Source organism: Acartia tonsa, chromosome 14 (assembly GCF_053477335.1).
Source record: "Acartia tonsa isolate MP-2025a chromosome 14, ASM5347733v1, whole genome shotgun sequence".
NCBI classification, from domain to species: domain Eukaryota; kingdom Metazoa; phylum Arthropoda; class Copepoda; order Calanoida; family Acartiidae; genus Acartia; species Acartia tonsa.
In genome coordinates this window covers 979,162-998,630 of record NC_137273.1, presented here as the reverse complement: position 1 = coordinate 998,630, position 19,469 = coordinate 979,162, and the positions used below count along the sequence as shown (strand labels likewise).

The following is a 19,469-nucleotide window of genomic DNA, read 5'->3' as shown; positions in this document are numbered from 1 at the left end:
TAGGTTACTGGAACATGCAGGGGGGAGGGGCAACTCCCTCCCCATATCGGCGGGTAAGAACTTTGACCGCTTTCTCTGACGGTCAAACAATGGAAAAATGGGTTGGACAAAAATGTGATAAGGAGGGGATTAACATCTGGGTGTTATCGGCAGTCCCAGAGCATAGCGTGCTCTAGGAAGTGACAGTCTGTCTGTCCGACTACCACACAAAAACGAAAGACAACCAAAAACATTGAATTTATACAGTGCAGTGGCTACACATTTTTAATTGGGATATTTATAGCAGGGATTTTAAGGGATAAGACAATGGACAACTAATTAAAGTTTACCACAAGCTTGGTATATAAGTAACCTGAATACGGATATTTGTCACCACAAAATCTTTTCGTTCATTTAAAGCATGATGATATATAACCCTTGACTCAAATTCAAATAAAGTAGTAACTAATAAGAAAGTTGCCAGGCTTTCTAAATCGTACTATTACAGAAATCAATATGTCAAAATTGAAATTGAAAGAACAATTCTAATATGTATAATTTTTGTATTATAGCTATCCATTACAGACGGACCTTAACCTAAATCTAAACCCAAAAAGTCATTCATAGTCATTCAAAGGGATAACATCTCCTCCCTAATGTGCAATTAGTTAATATTAATACTATCCTATAAAAAAGGGGGCGTGGCCATTTAATCTACTTAAATTGTTCATAAAGTGGAGTGAATCAGTGCTTTATATAGTGTTTTTTTTATGAGAACTTTTTTGAAAGCAATTTTACCCCACTTATAGTTATCAGAATTTAATGATTAATGGCTTATTTTCTTTGTTTTTTAAGGCAATTAATAGAACAACAAAAAAATATTTCAGTTTTTATTTAAAAAGTAAAGTAAAATCTAAAATTCAAAACTTAGGTGTCAACATCTAAAAACGGTTTTAGCGCAATTGTTAGTGCAATACTTTAGAGTTAAATTCATGTGTAAATTTAAACTTAACATAGCCCCTCGCTTATTTTTTAACATGTGGAAAACACGAGGACATATGTCCCAGGGTTAATATTAGGCTTAAAACCAAGAAGATTATAGCATCCCATTTGCCAGATTAAACTTGGTTAACAATCTTCCACTTTGTACTCTTCCAGCCACCTGGAATGCGTTTTTCATTAACAATAGCTTTATAGTGGAACAGGCAACTTCTAGATTTAAATTTTATAAAAAATTGAAAAGAAAGCATTTAGACAGTATTGTAGTTGCCTGTGAAAGGCTATTGTGTCTCTCCTGTGACCTTAACATTAATCTATGATTGTTCAAGTCAACCTGTAGCTTACCTTTTGATTGCTTAAAATATAAACATTTTTTGAGATAAAATCAATCTTATTAGACGTTCACTCAAAGCCCAAAAATAATGGACTTAAAAGTGTATTAAACTGTATATAAGACATTTGCGAATATATTGATACCATTAATTTGCCTCTTAGATAGAAAAAAGTATGTTTTTTTAATATTTTTCTCTTGCTACAAATCAAATTTCAAATTTGAGCCACCAAAAATGCTAAACTAATTTTTGCTCTAGAAGAATCAATTTTTGGAGTTAGAAAGTGCTTAATACCTTATTTTAATCGCCTGGCATTGCTTTATAATATACAGGTAATGACTTGGTTTTTTATGGAACAGCTGATTAAAAAATCGAGGTTTTGTGATAAACCCACTTTTGTTGTTGCTCCATAAATGATATCTTTTTCCCCAATTTTTTGGCTGTAAAGAAGCTTTATATATTTATATAACATCCACCTAAATTTGACTTTTGGTATTTTATTTATAACATCACCAGAGGGAATTGAATTTTAGAAAAAAAATATCAATTTATATTTTACACTGCTATGCATTGTTCTTGTTCTTGTTTCTAAAAAAAATTTATATTATTAAAAAGAGAATTATTTAACGCTTCTATAGGTATGTTTATCATTTTTCTAGGCTTAATATAACTATAATTACACCATTTTAAAGTTAGATATCATAACATATTAACACAATTATTGAATCGGTCTGTATTATTAAGCTGGCAACTCTTAAAACAGCTGCATTTCATTATCCTATTATATAAAGTAGTAATCTTTTTTGTCTTCAGCTTAAGATTTCAACAATTACAGTACCTATTGAGTTCTGTGTTTTATGAATGCTTCTATAGGACCCTGGATAGTTTTGGAATTTTGAAAAAAATATCAATTTATATTTTACACTGCTATGCATTGTTCTCGTATTTGTTTCTAAAATATTTTTCTAAGATTAAAAAGAGAATTATTTAATGCTTCTATAGGTATGTTAATCATTTTTCTAGTCTAAATATAACTATAATTTCAGCATTTTTTAAACATCATTATATTCAATTTATTGTAATTTTTAAATAAAATGTCAATATCAAGAACTATTGGAACGATTTTTACCATGCAAAACAAGGTGTTATTAAGTGTAGGATCCCTCACAATATCTATCTGTCTGTCTATAATGCATTACACATGTAATGCTAATAGAGAGGATGCTATAAGATTGCTCTTATAATGTGAACTTCTCATAATTGAATGTGCTTCTTGAAACCAGAGACCATAAAGTTGGCCTAGTCACTACAAGAGGGAGTGCAGGAGTATCCAGGGGGAGGTGCTTGTAAAAGGGTAATTTTCTTTAGGGATGGGGGTAATCACCCCCCTTAATATTTTATGGGGGGTATAAACCCAGCCTTTAAAATTTTTTTTAATAGGAGTAAAGAAAATCCTTAAAACTTACAAATCTAGGAATCAAACTAGCACCCCAACCAATAATCGGTTCCATGCCAAATGTAGGAGTGGAAAAACATTGAAGGGACAAATGCATGAGTCCCAAACGTCAGAGTGGAACAAACACAGGAGTGGGACAAAAGTTGGAGTGGACAAACGCAGGATTTTTGGGACAAACGTCGGAGTGGACAAACACAGGAGTCCCAAACGTTTTTTTTGAATTTTGAATTTTTTTATACAAACACAGCCCCCCCTACCTTTGTCCTGTTACTTTTCTTAGTTAGGTAAGGTTAGGATATAGGCTAGGGGGCCGAGCACTGCAGCCATAGTCATTATTTTGTAGACAGGGGTATAAAAAATTTCAAAATTGTAATATTATTAAAATAGTAGACACTCCTAGTTTTATTTAGGTTTAATGTCCACTCCAATGTTTTCCACTCTGACGTTTGTCCACCTTGATGTTTGTCCACTCTGACGTTTGTCCCATTCTTACGTTTGTCCCATTCTTATGTTTGTCCACTCCGATGTTTGGGACTCCTGCATTTGTCCACTCCGACATTTGGGACTCCTATGTTTGAGTTAGAACCCCAATAAGTAAATCTCAATAAAACTTGATAAAATTATGCAAAATATCAAAGTATTCAATCCCTGAATTTCAACCATCTATCTTGAATAGGAGTAGAGAAAATAATAAAAACTTGAAATGTAGGAATCGATATAGCCCACCCCAGTTTTTTGGCAAATCCTAATGAAACTTAATGAAAATATGGAGTATTGATAGAGAGAGAGAGAATATTCAATCCATGAAAATTTCAGCCTTCTATCTTTTATAAAAGCCGAGAAAATCTTGTTTTCCTTTTCTGTCTCAGACAGACAGACATACCAATGGACAGACATACAGATGAATGGACAGACAATGGACGGCCAAATATTTTGAATTATAGAGTAGCTTCACTACTAAAAAAACTAAACATGATAATTGTTGTACACAAATTGATTTCAGTATGTTTTAAATGAGCTTACATAATCAAGGACGTCCAAGGTTTTTGATTTGGGGGGAAGGTGGGGGGTGGAAATTGAAATATCTAAATTTGGGCATCCCCATGTTCATTTTGTGGGGTAATCTTTATATAATAGAAGCAAGGATGTCAAAGCTTTTTATATTTTTTTTTTTTGGGGGGGGGGGGAGAGGGGAAGATTAAAAATAAAAAATTTAAAAATTATGGGGTTCCCCCAAATTAATTAATAACCCTTAACCCCCTAACCCCCCCCTCCCCCCACCGGGACATCCCTTTACATAAAGTAATGATTATAAAATTGCTAAGTACCTTACTGCTACAAAAATCATCTTCCAACATTTAAGATTAATTCTAACACGCCTGAATTAACAAAAAGAGCTAACCATGGCGTGGATATACACATCCTAATTGTAAAAATGTTTTGCTTTTTAAAATTGTAAATCAATTATTCAGGAATCGTTTTACTTTGTTTGTTTACTAGCAGCTGCGCTCCAAGCATCTAGGAACCCTGTAATTAAAGGAGTAAGGAAATTAGTAAAATAGCCTTATACTTTACCGAAATCTTAAGCTACAGACAAAAAAGCTTTATATAATATGTATAATTTGTAAAACTGCAAATGATAAAATATGACCTATTTTTTTCTCTTTAAAGATTCTCTTTAAACACCTCCCCCTTTTTATATAAAGATGCTAACTCCCCCCCAACCCCAAGAGGATATAAGCAGTAAAAAAACCCACAGGGGGCACAATTTTCTAACACTTCTTTCTTATTTAGTCTTTTAAAAGGATTCAAAATGCATTGACATATATATATATTTTTTTTAACTCTTATTTTATACATCTTTATTGGAACTGATGATCTATTTTTATAGAGAAACATATGTATTCCATCAATAAAAAGTTAAAAAATTAAGTGTGTTTATACATATTATAATTAATATATATAATAGGATAATGAAATGCAGCTGTTTTAAGGGTTGCCAGCTTAATAATACAGACCGCTTTAATAATTGTGTTAATATGTTAAGATGTGTAACTTTAAAATGGTCTAATTATAGTTTTATTTAGCCTAGAAAAATGATAAACATACCTATAGAAGCGTTAAATAATTCTCTTTTTAATAATATAAATTTTTTTTAGAAACAAGAACAAGAACAATGCATAGCAGTGTAAAATATAAATTGATATTTTTTTTCTAAAATTCAATTCCCTCTGGTGATGTTATAAATAAAATACCAAAAGTCAAATTTAGGTGGATGTTATATGAATATATAAAGCTTCTTTACAGCTAAAAAAATTGGGAGAAAAAATATAATTTATGGAGCAACAACAAAAGTGGGTTTATCACAAAACCTCGATTTTTTAGTCAGCTGTTCTATAAACAACCAAGTCATTACCTGTATATTATAAAGCAATGCCAGGCGATTAAAATGAGGTATTAAGCACTTTCTAACTCCAAAAATTGATTCTTCTAGAGCAAAAATTAGTTTAGCATTTTTGGTGACTCAAATTTGAAATTTGATTTGAAGCAAGAGAAAAACATTAAAAACACATACTTTTTTCTATCTAAGAGGCAAATTAATGGTATCAATATATTCGCAAATGTCTTATATACAGTTTAATACACTTTTAAGTCCATTATTTTTGGGCTTTGAGTGAACGTCTAATAAGATTGATTTTATCTCTTTTATAATCGCACAGAGACCCCATTTTTATCTCCACTTTTCTATCCCCCCCCCCCTACTTTTCTTAAACATCCTTCCTTGCATATTGCTGTATATAGTGTACATATATTACTTATATAAAAGACCGCTTAAAAAAAACATTTAAATCGAAGTCTAAAATTAAAAGGCTGTCAACACCGCCCTCAGGCGTTTTTCAGTCCTTGGATACTTGTATTATATTGTGTTAATCCTATAGTATTCATTGTTTATATAAAAAATAGTTTATTAATAAATTCTTAATGCAATGTAATTACCATTTATGAATGTTGAATATTAAATGTATATGTTGTTTTGTCCCAATAAATATTTGAATTTGAATTTGAATTTAATTATATTAAAGCTTTGCTTTTAAAGAATAAATATTTTTCAGGAAAAGAAATCTTCTGAAACTTTTGTGAAAATTCTACGAATTAATTTTGTTACTTTTCTAAAGCTAAAAATGAATATATCTTTATAATAAAGTAACAGGATGTCTGTTTATCTGTACCGAATGATCTCGGTAACCGCTGAACCGATCGGGTTCTCCTTAACAGGGTAGCTTTTCATAGATCATAGGTTTATAACTATTTCGGTTTTGCTCAATAGAATACTAAGTTAGATTCTGCTATTAAATTGTTTTCTTTTACTTGGTTGTGTTAATATTCACAACACCATTGGTCAATTTTTAAAGACCCAATTTTGAGTCGGCACAAGGACATTGTGATGTGGAGGTACAGTTATTTAACCCTTTTTTCCTTTAGTGTTTTACCCTAATTTTAGGATAATAATTTAATTATAATTATTTTTTAGATTCTGAGCAGTGAAGATGAAGGACATATGACATTCTTCCCTTTTCCTTTGAAAACTCATATTATATCTTCAAGGACTGATGGGTAAGTTTATTACAACCAGGGCCGGGACTAGGGAAGGCCATTCTGGCCAACAATGCTAGGAAATATTCACGAAACCTACTGGGGTAATTCAAAGATTAAGAAGATACAACATATATATTTGGCTGTAATCGACTTCCCTTTTCCTTTGGAAACTCATATTATATCTTCTACTCCCCGAAATTAGTTATAAATCTTCCCAGGACCTGTGAAAAGGAAAACCATTATGGTTCAGCGATAAGCAAGATCCTTAAATGCAAACAGACAGACAGACAAACTCAAAAACATCCTGTTAATGTTAAAATGTTTTTTTTCCATTAGAAAATTACCATAATTACTCAACTCATAATCAAATGTTGAACGTCTAAGGTTTGATATTTAAAGAACTCTTGGTATGTATTATATTTTCCAACATATTTTTTATAATGTCTGACCTATTGAGCTTCGCTTTTATGTAATAAAAATCCTTGTTTTCAGATGGTGGAAGCAGCATACACTAGAGTGCCGGGAAACCCCCATGTATAACTGTCCCTCAACCTACCCTTTCACTTTCCATTACATCTCCCCAATAGAGATGTATAAACTAGAGTATCTGCTATACTCGGCTAGATTGCATAATAATCAAGAAATTTTGTAGCGGTTTTAATTAAAAATAAATTTGTGCTCAGTGCCAAAAGACATAATACACTATTTTGAATCTAGTTTTTAAAATTAATATATATAATCATGGAGGAAGGGGACATTGGACTGTAAATTCACTGGTCCTCAAATATCTATAAAAATGTTCGCTTTTTTGTTAAAAACTTGGGTACTTTAATCAGACTTTGGTTAGTTAACTTGACAACCAATGATTACGATATACAGGGTAATTTTGTTAATCATAATTCGGGATGTATATCAATTTATTATCCATTCTCCTATCCCTTTAGATCCCTGGTTTTCATAGTTTTATATCCAATGATTATTTAATGTTCTAGTCAAAGTTTTTATTTATTTAGATACATACATAGATTATACATTTGTTTGTAGGGAATGTACTTTATAATTCACGCAGTCTGTTAGGAATTGAATATTCTAATAGCATTGATATTAAAATATATTTCTTAATATATGCTCTATTGATCCCTTTAATTTAAATCCTTTCTTTCGACAATATTTATTTGCTACTGGAGGTTTGATTTCAAACAAGGATGACAATATCCATAAAAGCGAACCTCTGAAACGGTATTACAGACGAACATTAACTCCTGTAGAGTGTCAGAACTGAATATACAAAATACAAGAATGACAACATCCATAAAAGCGAAGACCCTGAAACGGTATGACAGACGAACATTACCTCCTGTAGAGTGTCAGAACTTAATATACAAAATATAAATATACAAAATTGTACGTAAATTTGTTACAAAACTTCTAAAATACAGAATACTGTTTAAGGACTTGCTGAAATTTTTAGAACTTTATTATAGAGATGCTTCGCTTATATCATTGTACCATATTGTAATAGGAATCAGTACATTAAAAATCAGATGAATCGGATGATTATATCACACACACAAAATTGTTAAAAATTAAAAATCAACATGTTTAAAATGGACGTACGGACATTCTGGTAACGATTATAGAGTTGATACGCTATCTACTACAGAAATCATCATGCAAAGTTTGAAATCGATATGACAATTCTAACATGCCTAAATTAACGGAAAAAGCTATCCGTTACGTACGGACCGGCCCTAATTATAGAACAGCTTCGCTTTTAAAAAAGTTGATGGAGGAATTGGTTGTGCAATATCTGGCCTATCCCTTAATTAAGTTATGACAATTTATTGCATGATTTCGAACCTTTGACGTAAGGTTACAAACAAATATGCTTATACTTACCAGAGAGAGAGAGGGGACAATAGGCTGTTTATTACACTAACGTTTTCTTATTCGTTGGCTTAACAACTTTGGGGACTTTTTTGAGAATCACCATTAGGAATGTATATCAAATTATCGGCCATTGTCTTATCACTTTAGATCCGTACATTATTGCCTATACAATTAAATATTTAACTTGTTTTAATTTTATTTTTTATTTTTTGAAACTTTTTTTTAAATATTAAGTTGTATGTATTTTAGTAAAATCAATTACATAATGCTTTATGTAATTTTCATATTGAAAATTAGACTAGCAATTTCAAAACTCTTGTTTAGTTTTTTAATAAATATTATGTAATTTAATGAATTGCTTTAATTATTGTTTTAATCAACCCGCGACTGTAGCGTAACACAAAGTGCATTCATTTGTTTTCAAGAAGGTGTTAGGTTTGAATCTTGGCCTAACACCGCGTCTTAACTAAAGACGTTAATAATGATTGTACGGCGTTATCCTCTTTTTTTTCAATTTTTTTCAATTTTGCCCCCCCCCCCCCCCCCCTACTACCGACGAACAACTATTTTAGGTTAGGTTAGGTTTTAGGCAAGGGGGCCGAGCGCTGCGGCTAGGCAGGCTAGGGAGCCGAGCGCTGCAGCCAGAGTTCATAGTTCGCTGTCGGGGGGGGGGGGGGGGGGGGGTGTACTCAAATTTTCAATATTGAAAAAAAAATTTCTAAGAGGATAATACCGATTATACTATAGAAAAAGAGGAAAGAAAAGTGATCGGAAAAAAGTGTTAAGGCCGCCCTAATAACTAAAAATATTATTTTGTAAGCTACTTTATAAAATGTACTTTGTCTTTCCGTCAACCCATCCATAACGCTATGAGTGGAAATATGATTTTCTATTCAAGATAAATAATTTGCTTGGTCCATCATTCTGTCAGTCATGCTACCGAAGACAAACATATGATTATATTTAAAAGGTTTCGTGATTTTATACAATTTAACAAAAACATTATTTTTTCTTTATGGCTAACTAACATCTGCTCTATAACTCTCATTGTCCGTTTGTCCGTCCGTATTTTTTGAGCTTCGCTATTTTTGGAATGTGTTCATCCTAGTTTTATTCTGAAGAAATAGTAATAGAAATCATGCTAACCTAGCACCAAGAACAAACAGACACGAGCAATTTTGGAGTAACTTTGCAAGAAAAAAAACCAGCAGCTAAAGTCTATTTCTATAATTTGAATTTTAGTTTGTTTGACATCAGGAAAGCGTTTATTGTAGGGGAAATATAAGAATATTTGCATTTTCATATTAATAGTCACAAAAAATAAAAACTTTGTGGAAAGTGAAAAATCACCAATATTTGATTCAATTTTAATGGCGTTGCTACAAAAGACCAACTCTACAAAAGACCAACGCTTACAAAAGACCAACGCCTACAAAAGACCAACTCTACAAAAGACCAACGCTTACAAAAGACCAACTCTACAAAAGACCAACGCCTACAAAAGACCAACATTAAAAAATCGTAATGCTAGAAGTGCATAGCCGCAGAGCTCGGCCCCCTAGCCTGCCTAGCCGCGGGCGCTCGGCCCCCTTGCCTATAACCTAACCTAACCTATATGTATGAATGTTTAAAGTACATTAATTTATTTATAGTTTAGAATATCGTGGATTTTACAAAAAGTGGTTTTTAAAAAAAAAAAATTTTATTTTTATTATTTTTTACAATATTTAGGTAAGGTTAGGTTAGGTTATAGGCAAGGAAGCCGAGCGCCCGCGGCTAGGCAGGCCAGGGGTCGAGCGCTGCGGCCATGTATTCATTATGTAATACATTATTAATAAATTTAATGTTTATATAACAATATATATAATATGTGTTGGTCTTTTGTAGGCGTTGGTCTTTTGTAGAGTTGGTCTTTTGTAGGCGTTGTTCTTTTGTAGAGTTGGTCTTTTGTAGCAACGCCATTTTAATATCAATTGAACAAAAAAATAATTAAACATTACTATTAATCATTAAAGTTGTGTAATTGTATTCAGCTTCAGGAATACAGTAAATAATCCCCCTTTTTTAGTAGCGAGGCTACTCTATAATTTAAATTGTCCGTCCGTATGTCCATAAAAAAAATAATGGGATAAACGTGATTTTTTCGGTTCCTATTCTAAGACAGACGAATGAAATTTCTTGTCAACATTTCTATTATTATGGAGCATATTTAAGCAAAATACATCTATGTCACTCGGGCTGCTTTTGAACAGCTTTTGAGCTGTTTTTATATGGTGTTTAGATTGATAGGCCAGGTGTCCCTTCCTCCCTGGTCAAACATTGATTACATGAAAATCAAAGCATGAATAATTTATTAACATTTATGGTGCAGAATAAAATGATTAGTTTTTAGTCAACAGAAAGCAGAGTCACATCATGTTCTATAAAACTTTTCCTAATTAATTTAATTAATTTAAAGTTCGTTAGTTTTTGAAGTGTTCGATCATGTATTTGGACATAAATCTTTAAAAATGCTTACAAAACAGACCTTTTCATTAATTTTCATGATATAGAAGGATATTTGAAACTGATTCCTTGGGCTTGTAAAGAAACTGTTTCAGTATCTAGGTTGAAAAAGGTCTGTTTTGTAGGCATTTTGACATGATTATGGCCAAAATACATGATCGAAAACATAAAAAAAACTTACAGACTAAAGATGATGATTTTAAAAGAATATTTATTAATTTTTATGTGCTATGGTATCATAAAATCCAACTTTAATATACAAAACTATGCATATACAAGAAGAGATTTAACTGGTAAGTACACGGAATAGGTATAACAAAAAGTACATTTGTCATTGTGTATGTAAGTTGGAAACTTATTAATGATCCTGGGCAGGTTCTAGGCTATGGTAAGGATAGGTGACCACCCCTCTCCCTTCAAGAGATATGGTAGTTAATGGGCTTGAAGTTATTAGGGCAGGTAAAGTTAATAATAAAGACATTAAAAAGGGTCCCTAGTGCTATTGGATGTAAAATTTTAATATGGCTCACAGTAGGGGGCATGTCTTGGCACAAAACAGGCATAGTAAAGACTTCCAGATAAAAATATTAGGTTGTTTGTCTGTAGGACATTTGTTAATGTATTCATGCACTTTCCTAACAAGAATTGTTTTGGAGAATGAGATACACCAAAACATGACTTAACTATGTCTTGAAGAGGTTATCTAGATTTGGGGATATTTATAAATTTTTAAAAATTTAAAATTTTAATTTTAGTGAAGCTGGTTGGTCCCTCTACTATAGGGAGGAGTATAGGGAATGGATTTACTCAATGTGCATCAACTTGTAATCGTCTAGGCATACAGCTCAAATCTTCCTATAATTGCAAATCATGGAAGGGGAGGGAGGGGGGGGGGGGTGAATTCTGTAGGTATCTCGTAATCAATAGACTAATGATATTTCTTTTATTCATTAATATCCGGTGGATTAGAACCACAGTTCTAATCAATACAAAAAAAATTATGTCTAGCAACATATTATACCCAATTTTCTATGATTATGAAAATGTAAAATCATAAGATTAAAACCAGTTTTTTTAGCCTATGCCTTTGGCATCTCAGGCATAGACGTCCAAGGGGGGGGGGGGGGGTAATGGGGCGATTATCCCCCCCCAAACGAATTTTTTTTCATTTTACCCCCCCCCCCCCAAAATAAAAAATCTCTAACAAAAAAAAATTTTGCGCGCTTCGCTCGCATTTTTAATACTAAATTTTTAATAAAATTTTAATTACCCCCCCCAAAAATTTTACTCCGGGGGTAAATTTTTGGGGGGGTAAACAAATTTTACCCCTGCCAACAGATTTCAGGGGGGGTAATTACCCCCCCCAAGCAAATTTTACCCCCGGGGTAAAAATTTTGGGGGGGGTAAAAAAAATTTGCGGCGCGCTTCGCGCACCATTTTACCCCCCAAAAAACGAATTACCCCACCCTCAAAAAAATTTTACCCCCCCCAAAATAAAAAGCTTGGACGCCCCTGATCTCAGGACTAAAAAATGGTTTTATTTTAAAATTGTACATTTATATCTGTGGAAAGTTGTTTATAATACGACGCGAGAAATAACTATTATTAACATCACAGTTACATCTAAAAAGATGTTTCACAGTCCTTAATGTAGTATTCCTATGTTGAAGTGGCAGCATACCAGATGAACAGAAATAATGTCACTATCAACTTCTTTTCAAGAGGCCACAAATTGTATTAAAATGATTTAAGCTGAACTGTTCAGGGATTGATTGTGCTGGATTTACATTTGATCATGATATGGTAGGAATTTTTATAAAATTCTTTTCAACTAAGAGCTGCTTATTATGGTGTAATCATAGAATATTAAGTTAGATAAGAATATGATAAAGTTTAACAATTCTATAACATTAATAGTTGCATCATGAGTGTTCACTAAGAGTATGGGTCATATTCTTAGAGTACAGTTTAGGGTCTTTCAGTTTTCTCCTTTTTTCATGAAGTGAATTATATGCACTCCAAATTACAATCCCAACCATACTTTAAGAAGGAAAGATAGACAGACACAGCACACTTTTAAGAAGTTTCTCCACTAAAACAGGCTTTTTTATCACATCATCAAGGTTTTTGTAATATTATTGTAAAATATCACCGTATTATAAGGACAATTGCACAAAAATTAATGTTTCTTTCAAATTTCAGGGTCACTGTGACTTTTGGAAGTATGAACGTACAGTGCCTAATCAGAGACTGATTGTTAGAAATATATCAAATACCAACTTCTATTTCCGTGAAGACAATGGGGGAATGGAGGGTAACTATTTTATTTGTAAATTAAATCTTTGACTCATTTTACCTGTCATATTAGGATCAGTTTCATCATTGTCTTTTGTAAATGCATGGTATTTATTACCTGAAAAAAATCAAAATCAACATTGTAACTACTTTTTTATTGGAATTGCTGTTTAACCTGAATGTGTTCAAAGACTTGCTGTTTGTTAAATAAGCAATAACGTTCACCTCAAATTGCATCATAGATATTCTGATCTAAATTAAGCAGTAACTTTTAAAACTCATATAATATTACCACATAATGCAATTTAAAAAAGAAATAGTTTTATGTTGATTTTGACAAATCATTAAAGTTTATCAGGGGCAGAAAGATAATTTTCTGCTTTTAAAAGAAGTTGTATACATTGTCTTTAAAACTTGCATACTTTTATTAAGTCTTTACGTGGTTGGTTCCAAACTTTTAGTGTACAATCTGCTTAACCAACAATTTTAATACAGAATGGATAACTTTGTTTATATATGAATTGTGTATTAACTTATCTTTTAAGATCCCCGACTGTATGTATTTAATCATCCTTGTTTATTTTAAGAGTTCTGCAACGCAGTGGATGATAATGATTCTTGTTGCTCCTCAACTAATGTTTGCAGGAAATGCTCTAAACTTTCTCTACCCTCTTAATAGATATAGAGTGTCTAGATGCCCATGATTTAAATGAACCAATAGGAACATAGTGTTAGAACAATCCAACCATATTTTAAACTAAAACGTGTACATATTTTTGGAAGAAAAGAGTAGTTTTTTCTTACAAATTGTCCATAATCAATAAGTCAGTTATAAATAGTTAAATGTTTTAGTGTTATACTGGTTGCTCACTCCTAGAGACCTCTAACACTTGAGTAAAAAGGGGGTGGGGATTGATCCCCTCTTTTAATTTTAGTTTTAAAAAGAAAATAATGGGGTATTTTTTCCTCCTTGGAGGCTTGAAGTAGCTTCACCCAAGATATTTAAAACCTTTCCTGTACCTGGGAACAATATTTATACAGAAAGTAGTCAGATCCTGTTACTGTTACTAGCAGCTACACCCCTAGAGGTCTCTAGGGGCACTTGAGGATGAAGGAGTTGAGTCCCCAAACCCAAACAGACACACTTCCTATAACTTTATTACAAGGATATACGGATACATTAACGACTCTGAAGTGTATGATGTGGTCAGAATTTCCCTATTCCTAAGTTGTTGAGGAAGTAGAGGGCTCATTAACCGCAGGATAGCTGGAGGAGATTGTGACAGTGATGCTGATTGTGCAGGTACAATAAATTCTCTAGAACTGTCTTATATCTAAACTTTTTAGAAGAATAATGTGTTTTTTGAAGCTAATATTTTGCTACCAGATTCACAATTTTAGCAAGACCTTAAGTTTTATCAGTACAGACTTCAGCGAGGGATGGGACATTAGACTGTAAATTACAATGGTACACTTAGATTTATAACCACGTCATCTTATTAGTGGGCTCCAAAATTCTAGGGTCTTTTATTAGATTTAGATTAGTCAGTTCCTAACTAGCAGTGTTCAAACTTTACAACCAAAAATTTATATTTACAGAAGAGATTGTTTAGCTATTGTTTTGATCATAGATATACAAATTAAAATACTTGTTTATTGGTAATTAAATAGACATAAAAATTTACAATTTTTTTATTGATTTAGAGGGACTGAAGTGTGGAGAAAACAACTGTCCTTATCCATGTAATCATTTTCAAAAGCACAGCTTTTCTATAATTAGATAGACCTGTCTCTAAAACTGATAGCTCATTTCATTAATTTAGGCATGTTAGAATTTTATATTTTGTAAATCTTTTATTTATTTTAAAAAATGAAATATTTACAATGATTTTATTACCTTACAAAAAAGTGGCTGACATAGAAATGCCATAATGGCTTTGGCTATAACCCCTTTGTTAGTGAGTCCATCTATCTAGCAAATTCTGCTATCTAATATAAACACTGATTTATTGATAATATTTTGCTGACCAATACACATCTACTCTATACTATTTGGGAGGGGGTGGCTCTACCTTATTTACCTTATTACCTTATACTAAATCTATTTTTCTTGGCTATGTGGACATTCTTTTGACAATAACTCAATTACTAACTTTGTTGATTAGTTTTATTAGTTAATTATTTTTGATTATTTTGATTTCTGAGCATTGCTACTTTTGAACATTGTGATTCTTTTTGTAATTAATATAATTATTATTACATTAGTTGGTAAGAATCAAATGGATGATGATTGCTGCTATAGGCCATGTGGTAAGTAACATGTTGTTGTACTTTGAACCTTTTTGTTGACACATAAATGTATTGAAAAGTTATATATAAGGTGTATATTTGATAGACAGTGATAATAAATGAAAAACAGTACATGATTTGGTTCAAGACACCAACTATATAATATACATGCTCAAAATTAAAATAAATCAAACTTTGACTTTTAAATTAATGTGTGCAGCGCAAACATTTTTTTTAACTTGACTGTTTTAATGAGGGCATAGGAAAAATAATTTTACTTCATGATCTCTTTCAGAGATATTACTGAACATTCACATGCACAAAACTTTATAATATTAATTTTCCTACTTTAGAAAGCATTGGATGTCCTGATGGATGGGCTGAAGACACAACCACAGGTAGATAGATAGATATTTCAATCTATATGAGGAGGTTTTTTTGTTTATCATCATTAAGAATGTATATTTTACATCAATATTATAAAATATTATAAATATTATAAAAAAAATTTTATGTCTCTAACTGTAACAGGAGCCGAGATAGAGGGGGGTCAAATAAGCCCCCCTGGCCCCCCCCCCCCCCCCCCGGTCTATTGAGGTGGGAATTGGGGCTCGATCTGTAAGGGTTAATAAAAAAATTAACAGTAAAAACATTTAACCTAAAGATATATCTACATTTTATATTGATAGTAAAATCATCCTAAATGAATAATAAAGCTACTATTCTGAAAATTCAGATTTGCCTATTTTTGGTTTGCAGTGTTGAGTAGCTTTGCTTCTATAAAATTAATAAATCAAATTTTTTTATTCTGTTTTACCAATGGATATAGAATATTTAAGCAAAGTAAAAATATTAAAAACCTATCCTATAACTGATATAGGAAACTGAATTGAAATTGCTCAAATATATTATACAGTTTCTATAACGTCGATTTTGAATTTTTCCCCAATCAAAGAGAAAATTTATATGAAGCATCATTTATCACCTATATTTCCTAAGAAATATGGGTGCTAAAAGTTAAACATAATAATTTTTCATAAAAATTATACATGATTACAAAAAGTTAAAAGAATATGATGATTGATTTTAGCTAAAACTTCTCCATAGACGCTACAAGATCCATATTAGCTTCTAAATCCTTCGATTTAAAATAATATTTTTATGCTTTCTGATTTTGAATTATAAATGTATTATTGAATTTTTTAAATCTTCAACTATTTTCTAATAGAAATATCTATAGAATGTACCCAATGAAATATGAACAAATTAATTCATACAACCAATTAATCTTTGTATAGGAACGTTTTACGAATACAAAGTGTTAAAAGATAGAGAAAGAAACTGGTATGATAGTAGAGCAGAATGTCAGAGAGCTGGAGGAGACCTGGCAAGCATCAAAACAAGCGAAGAATGGCAATTTGTGAAAGGTTAGTAAAAAATGTATTATTCATATTTTTATTTTTTAGGGCTAAATCAAACTTTTAAATATTAAGGAGTTGGGGAAGGCCTTTCCACTCTCTGAAATTGATAGACTCATTTTCTATGTGTAAAATAAAAGTCTATAATTTTTGGCAATAAGAGCCAGCCTGACATTCAAATATTGAGATAAAATAATTTTAGGCTTTAAACTTTTGATAAAGTATTTTTAAAAGTGGTAGTTTTTAATCTCTTTTACACATTTAGATTGACATTGCTTTGAAATCCTTATGATAAAGTAAAAGGATGTTTGTTTGTTTGTCTGTAACAAAGAATCTCACTAACTGCTGAACTGATCGGGTTCTCCTTAACAGGGTAGCTTCTTACAGGTCCCAGAAAGGTTTATAACTATTTTGGGGGAGGGTACCACCTCCCTCCCAAGAGAAATCACCTCTAGTAAAAAAATACCCACCCCCAAAAAAAAGACTTTATCTATAACATCCATAAAAGCAAAACTATAAAATCATAGTACAACAAACAAACATTAACAAGATTGTGTCAAACAAACATTAGTGTCAAAACTTAAAAAGCAGAATATAAATTTTAACATCTAAAAAATAATTGTATGAAAAATTAAAACCCCAAACGTTAACTTGATATGGTATTTGTAATTTACTATCGACTATGCTCTCTAGAGGCCTCTAAGGGCACTTGAGGAGGGGGAGTTGAATTTTTTAATTTTAGATTTAAACAGAAAAAGTAAAAAAAAAATTGGGGAAGAATTCTTTTTCTATTAGCGATTTCTCTTGAAAGGGTACTCCTACCCTCTCCAAAATAGTTATAAATCGGACTTTTTAGTATGTTTGGTAATAATATTGAAACTCCAAATAGAATAAATATCATGTCTAACTACATTCTTATATTTTTATTTAGGTCTTTTACCAAACCATGATGTGTGGCTTGGTGGAAGTGATGCAGAGGAAGAAGGCAATTGGGTGTGGACAGATGGATCTCCAGGTATTATCTAAATATATTCTGTAATTGGCAATAAGTAAGAGATGTATATATTTAATATCTCCAATATAGCCTAAAACCTTCCAGGACCAATGGAATTCTTCCTGAAAGATGTAAGCGGTCATATAAACTTATTGGAAGGTATTCTGTTACTTTAATCTATAGTAGAATCTATAGAGAAATTAAGTTTTGTGTTTAAGTAACTATCCTTCAGCTTATGTTTTACTTATATTACATACAAATGATATTTTAGATTTAATCTCTTAGAGTATTTGTATCACATCAATGTTTAATTTTTATTATTTAGTAACATTCTCTGTCTGGTATCAGACTGGTACAGGCCGTATTCACAACTGCATCGCGGTAAACAAATTTTATGATAATTTAGACAATTTTACAAAAACTAATATTAAAATGGAAATGTTTCCCCTCGGACTTTTGAGTTAAAGCCCCCCCCCCCCCCTTTATTTTGAAATAAATAGGAAATAAGAGGGAGTTCATTTTCTTTTATTTGTTTGTTACTTTAGGTTAGGTCTGAGAGATGGTATGACAATGAGTGTTCACTTAACCGCTATGCTGTGTGTAAGATACCAGGTAATTACAGATACTTAAATTCTGAAATTAAACATGATTTATGACCTAAGACAATCTTTCCCTTAAAAAAAAAACTTTTAACATAAATTTATAGTACAAAAAATGTTTTTTTTCTTTTATTATCAGACAAAACAATTAAGATTTAATCATGCAAAATATTTAAAATTGTCGCAAAAATCACTTTAAATTATGGGTCTTTTTTGCCTCTTCCAAAGGTCTTAAGGTATTAATTGACAGCAATTTTAAGGGATAAGACAATGGTCGATAAATTGATGATAAATGATTGTACACTAAATTACCCCTTTTGTAGATTACAATTAGTGGTTAAAAGTAAGAACACTAAAAATATTGAACCGGCCAATCAAAATTCAGTAAAAGTCACCAAACTTGTTGAGCCAACAAACAAGAAAATTTAATTGTAAGACATTGGGGACAAGTCTAATAAACAACCCAATGTCTCCTCCCTCCTTGATTAACTGAAATAATGAAGTAACACCCATCAGACAACCAAAATTCTAATTCTATTACTCTTGTCTGGACTATGCATGTTATTTATTTTTGCCTATTTATGGGCTCAGGAATTCCTTATACTCTAGTCTTTCTATTGCTATTAAATGCTTATGTTGCTTGATCAATTTTATTTTAGCTTGAATGAATTGAATGTTGATGACCTTGGCCTGGATGCTGGAAATGATTATGGACAAAAATATCAAACATTTATTTTGTATTTTTTCATTATTTTTAAAATTATTCACAAAATAAATTATTTTTGGCTTAAATTTTGACTTACTACTTATTCTATTTATCTAGGATGTTTATCTGTCTTATTGTCTAAAGCTTAAGATTTTTATAATTACTTTTAGATATACTGAAAAGATGGGGGTTATTTTGGGGGTTCCTTTTCTTAGGAGCCAACAAATAGGTACCTTAGATGTACGGCCTTAATAATATTCATATCACTGGAGTTTTCACTCTGAATTATATCAAATATTATTAAGGACATGTAACCCCCGGATAAGAAGCATTTAGAATACTTCTTTTTTCGAAAATTAGTTTTTAGAGTGCTTCAAACTAACTAAGGGCTGTAAGGCAATTTTTAGAAA

At 31.5% G+C, this 19,469-nt stretch overlaps 1 protein-coding gene and 1 long non-coding RNA gene across 2 annotated transcripts; both read left to right on the top strand.

The window, feature by feature from the left end:
• Window positions 1-12,527: 12,527 nt before the first annotated feature.
• LOC145306351 (uncharacterized) lies at window positions 12,528-13,729 on the top strand. The gene is made up of 3 exons (XR_013874997.1): window positions 12,528-12,561; window positions 12,961-13,072; window positions 13,641-13,729. It is a non-coding gene; the product is annotated as an uncharacterized LOC145306351 (long non-coding RNA).
• Window positions 13,730-14,317: 588 nt separating this feature from the next.
• Window positions 14,318-19,145, top strand: LOC145306105 (C-type lectin domain family 4 member M-like). Its single transcript, XM_080148057.1, has 9 exons — window positions 14,318-14,356; window positions 14,758-14,796; window positions 15,319-15,363; window positions 15,696-15,740; window positions 16,641-16,769; window positions 17,692-17,775; window positions 18,080-18,135; window positions 18,300-18,366; window positions 19,013-19,145. The coding sequence occupies exons 3-9, from the start codon at window positions 15,333-15,335 to the stop codon at window positions 19,015-19,017; spliced, it is 417 nt and encodes a 138-aa protein (XP_080004183.1). The 5' UTR covers window positions 14,318-14,356; window positions 14,758-14,796; window positions 15,319-15,332; the 3' UTR covers window positions 19,018-19,145.
• The last annotated feature ends 324 nt before the right edge of the window (window positions 19,146-19,469 follow it).